At 55.3% G+C, this 11082-nt stretch overlaps 3 protein-coding genes across 3 annotated transcripts; 1 reads left to right on the top strand and 2 right to left on the bottom strand.

Annotated features, from left to right (window-relative positions):
• Positions 1-1693: 1693 nt before the first annotated feature.
• UV8b_06093 (uncharacterized protein) lies at positions 1694-4906 on the top strand (the record flags this gene model as incomplete). The annotated part of the gene is made up of 4 exons (XM_043143590.1): positions 1694-2521; positions 2646-2766; positions 2849-3132; positions 3227-4906. 4 exons carry the CDS (start codon positions 1694-1696, stop codon positions 4904-4906), a joined length of 2913 nt encoding a protein of 970 aa, XP_042999525.1.
• A 766-nt stretch (positions 4907-5672) lies between these two features.
• UV8b_06092 (uncharacterized protein) lies at positions 5673-6665 on the bottom strand (the record flags this gene model as incomplete). The annotated part of the gene is made up of 1 exon (XM_043143589.1): positions 5673-6665. The coding sequence occupies one exon, from the start codon at positions 6663-6665 to the stop codon at positions 5673-5675; it is 993 nt and encodes a 330-aa protein (XP_042999524.1).
• A 343-nt stretch (positions 6666-7008) lies between these two features.
• UV8b_06091 (uncharacterized protein) lies at positions 7009-7629 on the bottom strand (the record flags this gene model as incomplete). The annotated part of the gene is made up of 3 exons (XM_043143588.1): positions 7009-7428; positions 7496-7501; positions 7627-7629. 3 exons carry the CDS (start codon positions 7627-7629, stop codon positions 7009-7011), a joined length of 429 nt encoding a protein of 142 aa, XP_042999523.1.
• Positions 7630-11082: the final 3453 nt, after the last annotated feature.

Genomic DNA, 11082 nt, shown 5'->3' with positions numbered 1-11082 from the left:
CTTACGTAAGGGCACCTAGTAAAAATATTAAAGAAGTCACTTTATATAGAAAATAATATAGGAAAGTACTTTCTCTACTATTTCTTAGGATCTATAGTAGGGGTACCTAGTAAAAAAAGTTAAAGAAGTCACTTTCTATAGAAATATATATATAAAGGTACCTCTTTTTCTATACCTAGTACCTAGGTACTAGGTACTTAGTAGAAATATAAGAAGTCACTTTATAAAGAAAAATATATATAAAAGTACTTATTCTATGTATAGTACCTAGGGACCTAGGTACCTACCTAATAAAAGAAAGGAAGTCACTTTCTATAGAAAAGTCTATATAAAGGTACTTTATCTACTTTTAATATTAGGTTCTTAGGTAGGGGTACCTAGTAAAAACATAAGGGAAGTCACTCACTATAGAAAAGTATATATAAAGATACTTATAGTCTAGTGGCTACTATAGATTAAAGGATTTATTAGTGTATCTCTATATTAGGAAAGAGCATTGGTCAGGTCAGTTAAGTTATTGTGGGGGGGTCGAATGACAAGGGGGGGGCATAGGTCGGTTGATATGTAGTCTCCATTCATATGTTCGAAACTTTCCTGCTCTCTGTTTCAGTTATTTGAGCACAGGCGTCAAACCTTGTGATGAAACGCCGCTAGTTATGCGTCCCTAGGTGCTTGACCACATGGCCGGCGAGGACGGTATATTCCCCTCCGAGCGCAAAGCCAAGAGTCACATGCAGTGTCGGCGCCCGAGCGCCCCCCGCTTATAGGTCCACCTTGATGGTTTCCCACCCATATGGTGCGCCGGTAGGGCCTCCGGCGGCCAGGCATCCCGGTTCCAGCTCCGCTGCCCGGCATGATGATGATTGGTGTGCGGGGTATGGCGGGTGTGCGGGGTGTGCGGGGCGCGCGGAGCGGGTCGCCCGCACTGCTGCCCCTCCCCACGGTACGGGTGGGATTAACGCTGGGCTGCGCTGGCGACGGACCCACAGGAGGCGCGGATGATCCAACCAGCGTGCCGAATTTAATGGCTGCAAGGCGCGGCATCGCGGCATCGCGGCATCACGGCATTGCGGCGTCTATTCGAGATTGCAACCTGGTGCCCCACAGCAGCAACATAAAATGCCGACTGCGATTGATAAGCACCTGCAAAACATTGCCCTCGAAAATCACATGCAGTGAGTACCTTCAGAGACGGAGACCTCCCTTCCACCCCGGTGATGGAGCGCGAGTGGGACAGCGGAACCAGGACAACGGCAGCGGCGGCGGCGGCGGCGGCAAAAAAGTATTAGGCGGGAAATAATAATCCAAAAAAAAAAAAAAAAAAAACAGGTAAAAATAAATAAAGAATAAGGAAAAAAAAAAGACAGTCTACGATAAAACAGAATCCTGACAGGGCGTGGCATGCATTGAACCTCGTGAGCTTTTCACGTTTCTTCCGGAAGCTTAATAGAACGCATTGCTGGCTTAGGGCAGCCCCTGCCCGCGAGTCGCAAAGCTTTTTTCGCAGGTTGATACTCTCCTCTCGGCACTGCGAGGCGACCTGGGCGAGGAGGGGCTTGTTTTCCTCTGCACGCCATGGTTACACCGCGGCTCGTGATAACGCGTGTCGTGTCCCCGCGCAAACGTACTTGTTCAAAAACACGCAATTCCTGCGAAGCCAACCACGCGACAAGCAGCAATCCTCCCTCCAAACATGACGGATCAGAGCCTGGACGCCCGGTCGGCCGCCCGATCGGCCGCGACGTCACTGATAGCCCGGCTGTACAGCGGCCACGACGCTCGCTACGGAATCAGCACGGCGAGCTGCCAGGTCTACGACACGGCCTGGGTGGCCATGGTGGCCAAGACCACCGACGGCCGCAAGAGATGGCTCTTCCCCGAGAGCTTCTACTACCTGCTGAGGACGCAGTCCGGCCACGGCAGCTGGGGCGGCCCCGGGGCCACGCAGACCGCCGCCATCATGGACACGGCCGCCGCGCTGCTGGCGCTGCTCAGGCACGCCAAGGAGCCGCTGCAGCTCGTCGACGTGTCGGTCCGCCACGTCTGGGCGCGCATCGACCGGGCCTACGCCTCACTGCAGAGCCAGCTGCGCGGCTGGACCGACGTGGCCGACGCCAACCACATCGGCGTCGAGATGATCCTGCCCTCGCTGTTCCGCTACCTGCAGCAGGAGCAGCCCGGCTTCGTGTTTGACTCCCGCGCCAGCCATGTGCTTCTCGGCATGCGGGCCGACAAGATGAGCCGCTTCGACCCGGAGGCGCTGTACGGCCGGGAGCCGCTGTCGGCGCTGCACTCGCTCGAGGCCTTTGTCGGCGCCGTCGACTTTGACCGGCTGTCGCATCACCTCTCGGGCGGCTCCATGATGGCCTCGCCCTCCTCCACCGCGGCCTATCTCATGCACGCCTCCCAGTGGAGCCGCGACGCCGAGGCCTACCTCGAGCACCATCTCAAACGGGGTGCCGGCCACGGCGACGGCGGCGTCCCTGGCACCGCCCCAATCACGTACTTTGAGTACAGCTGGGTGAGTCTGCCCACCAGCCCGTGCGCGTCCGCGGACGCGGGATTTCGTCCCGGCTGACGCTCGCTCTTTGATTTGCTTGTTCTTTTTTTTTTTTTTTTTTTCAACTTTCCCGTTTTGACGGCAGGTGCTCGCTACTCTTGTGCAGGGTGGCTTTTCCAAGTCAGATCTGGCGTGCGACGAGCTCCACGGCTTGGTTGACATGCTCAGCCGCGCGTTTGAAATTGGCGGCGGCGTCATTGGGTTTGGTAAGCGCAAACCGCCTGCAAATACTGTTGCCCCTCGCTTCATTCTCTCCTTTCTGACCCCCCCCTTGCTCGCGAAAAAAAGCGCCTGGTTTGCCTGACGTGGATGACACGGCCAAGGGTCTCTTGGCCTTGCGTCTGCTGGGCCGCGACCACAGCCCGAGCCGCATGATCCAGGTGTACGAGGGCCCAGAGCATTTTTCCACCTTTGGCGGGGAACGCGATCCCTCCCTATCGTCAAACTGCCATGTCCTCATCACCCTGCTGCACCAGCCGATGGCCCATCGCTACCATTCGCAGATTGTCAAGACGGCCAAGTTTATCTGCAACTGCTGGTGGACGAGCGACCACCGCGTAAAGGACAAGTGGGTAAGCGTTGCGTCACCGGGAGATGGCTGTTGAGAAACGGATTTGCTTTTCTTTTTTCTCTCTCTTTTTTTTTTTTTGTTAACCTCTTCGTCAGCATCAGAGCCACCTGTACCCGACGATGCTCCTTGTCGAGGCGTTCACCCTGCTCCTGGACTACATCGACAGGGGGCATCTTCCAGACGTGGCAAACCGGACGCTGCATTGGAAGATTGCCGTGTCTCTCGTCCAGGCCTGTTCCAGGACCCTCATGCAGCAGGACGACAATGGCTCCTGGGACAGCCTCCCAGAGCGGTCCTGCTACGGCATCTTGGTGCTCCACCAGGCGCGCAAGCTGGCCTTTTTCCGCGACGTCCAGGCCCCGATACAGGCGGCCATCGATCGGGGCGTCGAGTTTGTCAAGTCTCGAGGCTCCGACGCCCTGGACCCCTGCTGGACCTCCAAGACGGCCTACCGGGTGGCTTCCGTGGCGGAAGCGTACGAGCTGGCCGCTGTAAACGTACAGCACGGCTCCGGGGCCCCCGGCCGTGTCGGCCACAGCCTCCCGCTCCCGCTGGGCCCGTCGCAGCTCGCCGCCTACGCGAAGCTGGTGCAGCAGACGCCCCTCTTGGCCGGAATGCCGGCCTGGCAGCTCGCCGTGTCCTGGGTCGAGTCGAGCCTGTTCATACCTCTGCTGCGCGAGCAGCGGCTCGCCGTGTTCGCGCGCGACGCCTCGCCCGTCAGCGAGGACAAGTACCTCGAAATCATCCCCTTCACGTGGGTCGGGTGCAGCAACCGCGCCCGTACGTGGGCCTCGACGTCCCTGCTCTACGACCTGATGCGCATCTCGCTCCTTGGCTACCAGGTCGACGAGTTCTTCGAGGCCGTCGCCGCGCCAGTCGCGGACGACGTCTGCGCGCTGCACGCCTACATTGACGAGGCGGTGGACCAGGCGAGTCGGTCCAGCAACCATGTCGCGGGAGCAGAGGCGAGAAACGGCTGCGTCAACGGGACCAGCGCGGCCCCGCCCGGGGAAGCCACGGTCGACGGCTCGTCGTCCCCGAACGGCAGCCACCAGACGACGCTCCCCGACAGCGTCGCCAGCCCCCTGCGAGCGTTCGTGTCGTACATTGTCCACCACCCGTCCGTCCTGAAAAGCAGCAGGCGGGATGCCGAGGCCCTGCACCGCGAGCTGCGCGCCTTCCTCCACGCCCACACCGCGCAGATACAGGACAACCGCCGCTTCCGGAGCCAGCGACCGAGGGGCGCCGTCTTCGCCTCCCCCGGCCGGTGCTTCTTCAGCTGGGTCCGCACCACGGCCGCAGACCACGTGGCCTGCGCGTACTCGTTCGCCTTTCTCCGCTGCCTGATGTCGGCGTCCCTCGGGTCCGGCCGCGACGTCTTCCTCACCCCCGTGGAGAGGTACCTCGTCTCCGCGGCCGAGCGCCACATGGCCACCGTGTGCCGCATGACCAACGACCTGGGGTCCACGTCCCGGGACGACGACGAGGGCAACGTCAACTCGCTTCACTTTCCGGAGTTTGAGCACAGCGGCCCGGCGCCCGGCGCGAGGCAGGCCCTGGTTCGCTTGGCCGAGTACGAGCGCGAGTGCCTGGAGCGGACGCTGCGTCTGCTGGAGAGGGAGGTGGCCAAGGCCAAGGCGGAGGCGGTTGGGGGCGGTCGGAGGGCTTTAGACGACAGGAAGATGGACGTAGTGAGGCTGTTTGTCGACGTGAACGATTTCTTTTGCCAGCTGTACGGATACGTGGAGCGGGACCTGTCGAGCCGCATTGGCTGAGCGCTGCTCAGGGAGTGCTGAAGGGAAACGCGGTACCACCAGACACGACAGGCCGGACATAGCCAAGTCCTGGGCTGCTAGCCCTGGAAAGAATATAATGGAATGCGTCATTGTTTCCGGCAGCTCTAAATAGCCAGACCTCGAGGACTAATTCGAAGGCGAGTGTCGACGGACGGGTGCTGGGGTGAACACGGTTGAGATTCTTTCGAGGGGGGAGCTGTTTCCAGGATGTCGGACGAAGGAATAATGAGGGAATTTAATCGTAAAAAAACGAGAAGCTAAATAAATACGAACCAAGGGGATGATGAATCGCCCTTTTTTTTTAATCAATTCAACAGCAACTATGACGAGAGAATGATGGAATTGTAATTAGCCCCCTGCCTGGGTAAAACCAACAACACCTGTCCATGAAATGACAAGAATAACCCAGCCACCCTCCTCTCTTGCCTCTCCCACCGTGGATATTGTTGAAACCGTCCACTACATCACCACACTTCTGCTTCAGTCGTCACAGGCCCTCGAGTGTAGACCCAACTCTCCAAGCATGACACGTGGAGGAAAGATCTGGGATAAAAGGACACGGGCTGCCGTCATCGCAAAGCTTGCTCTGGTATCCGTAGGGCCCAGCAACAGTGTTTTTCAAGGCACTCTTCTTTCGACATTGCAAAGTAAAACGACACAGTGAGGGGCCACGAGCCATGGACAGACTGGCAGGACGGATCCCTCCGGCAGGCGCCGTACGCCCTCCTCTGGCTGGTGTCGTAGCCTATTTCCTCGTGGTAGCATGCGCAAGTGAAGCTGGCGCAAGTGGGCTGGCAGCCGGGCGGGATGTACAAGCTGGAGGAAGCGCTTTGGGCAAACCTTCGATGGGCGGCAAGGCAAAGACGTTTCCAGGCGGACCTTCGACGGGCGGCGGGGCCGAGACGTTTCTAGGCGGGCCTTCAACGGGCAGCGAGGTTGGAACCGATCCCGGCGGACCTTCGACGGGCAGCGAGGTCGGAGCTTTTCCTGGCCGACCTTGGACGGGTAGCGAGGTCGAAACAATTCCCGGCGCACCTCCGACAGATAGCGAGGTCGGAGCTTTTCCTGGCGAACCTTCGACGGGCAGCGAGGTCGGAGCTTTCCCTGGTGGACCTTCGACGGGCAGCGAGGCCAGGGCATTCCTAGGTACGCCTTTAAAGACGGGTGGAGCTGGGATGTTTGTTGGCGGACCTTCAACGGGCGGCGGGGCCGAGATATTTCTAGGCGGGCCTTCAACGGGCAGCGAGGTTGGAACCGATCCCGGCGGACCTTCAATAGGCAGCGAGGTCGGAACGGTTCCCGGCGGACCTTCGATAGGAAGCGAGGTTGGAACGGTTCCCGGCGGACCTTCGACGGGCAGCGAGGCCAGGGCATTCCTAGGTACGCCTTTAAAGACGGGTGGAGCTGGGATGCTTGTTGGCGGACCTTCAACGGGCGGCGGGGCCGAGATATTTCTAGGCGGGCCTTCCACGGGCAGCGAGGTGGGAACGGTTCCCGGCAGACCTTCAACAGGCAGCGAGGTTGGAACGGTTCCCGGCGGACCTTCAACAGGCAGCGAGGTTGGAACCTTTCCTGGCGGACCTTCGACGGGCAGCGAGGTCGGAACGGTTCCCGGCGGACCTTCGACAGGCAGCGAGGTTGGAACGGTTCCCGGCGGACCGTCAAAGGGCCGCGCGGCCGCGAGGTGAGTGCCAAACAAGAGCCCGGCGAGCACGCTGATTCCCGGGGCAAGCTTCATACTGGGCGGATAAAAATGCAAAAACAACTTTTGCTGCTGCGGGCGCCGGATGAGACGGAGCCTGCCAGGCGCCGTTGGCGCTTTTGTAGTCCGGGCCGGGCTAGATTCCCGCTGCGAGCCAGGTGGTTCGGCGGACAGAGACGAGCTGGGCATTGCTCGCCAACGGCACCGAAGGCGCTGAGACGCATGAGTAATGCGCAAAGGGGATGAGACATGGCGAGACGTATGTGACCGGGCGGCCAGATTGGTGTCTTGGTACATGCGGCAACTGAGCGAATGCTTGCAAAGGTCAGAGTAAGCCGACCTGAGTGTGGCTGGCTGGCGTGTGTCGGTGAGAGATTGCTCAGGTCGGTTGGTGGAACGTGAGTGTCTGAGGGGGAAGGCGGCACCGAGGGCACTGGAGAGGGGATCTCTGGGAAAGATTGCGGATGGTGAGCTTGATGTACGAGAGTGCGATGCAGGTTATGACGACGGTGACGGCGATTGTGATTGTGATGGCAACGGTCATGGTGATGGTGATGGTGATGGTGATGGTGATGGTGATGGTGATGGTGATGGTGATGGTGATGGTGATGGTGATGGTGATGGTGATGGTGATGGTGATGGTGATGGTGATGGTGATGGTGATGAGTGATCGGTGGTGATGGTGACACGTAACTTGTCGTCGAGGAGAAACAGCACCAGCCACCGGGAAAGCCCGCCTTGGGAATCGACTATGGGCCACCAAGGCAAAGGATTGATTCAAACAACGGCAAGCCTTATCCTGGGGTTCTTGTCAGCCCGAGATGTACTCCGTACTCCGTAGATGTGAAACCACTCGTCGCACTTACAAACAGCTAGTTCACTCCCCGTTACAACCCGCAAAGAAAAGCCGGCATATGCCACTGCTACTGCACTTGGCGACATGGAAAAACAAAGACCACCCGCCGTCGTCGTCACAGCACGAGCGGAGGCGCAAGACCATAAGATCAGGTCTGCTGAGTTTCGGAAAAAAAAAAGTCGGAGGTGCCGCCGCCCGCGCTCCAGCTGCAAAGGCCCAGGTCAATGCTGGCACGCCCAAGGAGGAGAAGCGCCCCGACGGCGGCATCTGGTTCACCAGACGCGGTGGCCAAGGCAGACTACCCAGCGTGGCCGCGGCGCGTTCGCCAGCGCAAACCCGTCGGCATCACGACGTGCGTTGGCCTGCTCAAAGCAAGCCGCGCGGGGCTGCGGCAGTACGGCTGCGGCAGTACGACCGCGGCAATCTAGTCGCAGGCCACGCAGGCAACAGATCACCAGCCGAGGTCCGAGTTGGAATTCAGCCGTGGCGGGGTCTCGGTCGTCCCATCTGCCGGCTAATTGAACATTTGCCAGAACGACGAGCGACGGCAAGCTGTGGCTCGGCTCGGATCGGCTCGGCTGCTCTCTCGACTCGGGGCAACAGAGTGCGTGGCGCTTTGGGTTTCACTCCTCACACACCGCAATGTTGCTGTGGCAGTCTCCCCCTCAGAGGACGCTGGGCTTTTCCGTGGAGGAGGCTGGGGCTTCACGGCAGATTGTGTCTGAGTCAAAGTCAGAGAGGCTTCGCTTGTACGGCCTGCTCGTCTAAGCCGAGAGCCGCTGCTGCCAACGCCAACAAGTTTCACTTTCAGGACAAGCCCACAAAGAAGCAAGCCTGCAGGACAAAGGAGCTGCAGGACCCCATAACGGTCTGACCAAATCCTGTCAGTGTCGACAACGAGCTAGGCCAATGCGCACAACAGGGTCGAGCTGGCATGGCCCGCATATCTCGGGACATTCCAGGGCAGTGCCGGAGAAACAGACGGTGAGCATGAAAGAGTCCGGCCACCCAGCTCAGCTACAAGGGGTGGGTGTCAGGAAGCAGGGAGAGAAAGCGGTATATTGTAAAGGGTTGACCTGACCTGTCTCAACAGTACTCAGGTCACCAGCTATTTATAGTGGGCACGGGGGTAACCCTAAGGGGCTACTGTTCCCTCGGTTATATGTGCCACATTCGTATCCGGATATTCCCGACATATATAATAATCTACCGGTATCCCCGCCGACACACCCCCCCAGGATATGCTTTATCGAGTATATCCTGCTATATAGCCAATTCCTATAGAAAATAAGATAGCAAATAGAACTATAGAAGTCATTATACTATAGCAAGAAGAGCGGTAGAGGCGCTATTATTAAAAACAACCCTTAGGGGTAAAAATGCCCCTATTCGCATATATCGTTATAAGGAATGTAAAAGACAATAGAAAATAATAATAAACCACAAAATTCAGGTCTGCATAGGAAAATATATGCGGCTATTAAAATATATTTCTTAATCTGTTTGATAAGCATCCTTATTATAAGGCATTTCCTTAATATTATAACGAATATCGTAAGACTGTTTAGCATTATAGGAGCCTTTTAATACTATTAGCCCTAGCTAACAGCGGAAGGTTTCGAATTTCTAGCCTATTAGGGGCTTAGTAAAACCATCAGCGATCATATTACCTATAGGAACCTATATAATATTAATAGAGTCTTTCTAGACTTCTTACTGCAACTAGTAATAATAAATATTGTTGCAAAATGGTGATTCAGAACACTGTTGGAAATGTACTGGATACCGACAGTGGCGTACAAGGCGTTGCAGAATAAAACAAAGAGCTGGTTAAAGATTTAAAGCGCACAAGAGGTTGACCAGAGCAAAGATGTCAGGGAAATCTGATTCTAATTGTTGGTGACTATTCTAGCTAGAAAGAGGGAATTTTGGGCATATTTCTACCATCTTGAAAAAGTGGTTGAAAATAATGAAAAACCGCAAAAATAGCGAAAAACCCGACGAAAAGTCGGTCTGCCCAATATCCTACCCAGTGCATACCCAACCAAGCCCAGTGGCTTATAGCGGTATGCCGGATGCCCTATAACAGCCTGCCGTACGGGCCGGAAGCCCTATATCGGTCTGCCGTAAATGACCGGTATAGCGGGTGACTGTATGTAGAAGGCCGAAAGTGCTGGTTTTGCCCATTTGGTAATCCCGTAGAAATGCGCCGCCTGTTGTGGGCCCTGTGGCCTGCTGTGACCGGCCGCTGTGGCCCGCTGTGGGGCGCTGTGCCGGTGCCGTGACCGGCGCTGTGGCCCACTGTAATCGGCGTTGTGGGGCGCTATGCCCCACCATAGCGCCTAGTATAGCCACCGCGATATCTCAACGTAGAGACGTCGTACGGTAGCGAGACCAGTACCAAAATACAGCTAAAAAGGCGCTGATTTCAACACCCCCTCTGATTAGCAATATAGCTAATCCTAGCGTTAGAATAAAAGAAAGAAACCCTGTAAAAAATCAGAAAAAAAAGATGATGATGCTATAGGGATTGCAGCCCTAATAGCTGCCGAAATATAGGGAATTTCGGGCTTGGAAGTGGTTTGGTGAGTCCATCCGCAGGCATATCTATCGTAGGTAAATAAGATATTTTTACCAGGCCGGCTTGGGCCTTCTTATGTATATACCGGAATTTAAGCAAGGTATACTTAGTGCGGGCATGCTGATTTGGGTCATTTGCGTTAGAAATAGACCCTTGGTTATCGCAATATAGTGGTATCGGGCGAAAAAATCGACCTAGATTTCTTTAAATAAATTAGATATCCACTCCACTTCGCGAATCGCTTTAAGTATTACATCAGACTCGGCTTCAAGCGTTAATAAAACTACAGTCGAAGACCGTTTTGACCTCTAGCTAATAGGCCCACCATTCAAGGTAGTAAGATAACTACTAGTGGACTTAGAAGTCAGCCGGCATCCAGCAAAATCGCTATCAGAAAATGCAGCTAATACTACGGTAGCTTTAGCGGCTCGGTAACAAATAGCTGTATTTGCCGTACCAGCTAAGTAGCGAAAAGCGCCCTTAGCAGCATTAAGCTGTATAGTAGAAGCCTGTTGCATATATCGTGATAAGTATTGCGTTAGAAAGGCAAGGTCAGGTCTTGATATTATTATTAACTATATCGATATCCCTACCAGCTACTAGAATAAGTGTTGATTATTAGCATCTAGCGGCGTATTATCAGCCTTAGACTCAGTGAGTATACTAGGCTATAGTGGGATTAGATGCGATTGTGCGTCCTTAAGGTTGAATTTCTTAAGGACTTCCGCAATAAATTGCGATTAGTGCAGCTATAACAGGCCCTTTTCTCTATCCCTAATAATCTATACTCCTAGAAAGAAGGAGGCAGGTCCTCGGTCTTCTATAGTATATACCTTATGGAACTTAGCCTTAAGCTGGTCAATATAGCTAAAGTCCGGACCGATAATTAAATAGTCATCCATATAGGTCATAATAAAGGTATGCATTCCTTTATTATAGAAGACGGCAGTATCAGAAAGTAATAGCTTAAAACCCTCTTGCACTAAAAGGTCTTTTAACCGTAACTGCCACTCGCA

Source organism: Ustilaginoidea virens, chromosome 5, assembly GCF_000687475.1.
Source record: "Ustilaginoidea virens chromosome 5, complete sequence".
NCBI lineage: Eukaryota > Fungi > Ascomycota > Sordariomycetes > Hypocreales > Clavicipitaceae > Ustilaginoidea > Ustilaginoidea virens.
This window is presented reverse-complemented; position numbering and strand designations above follow the sequence as displayed.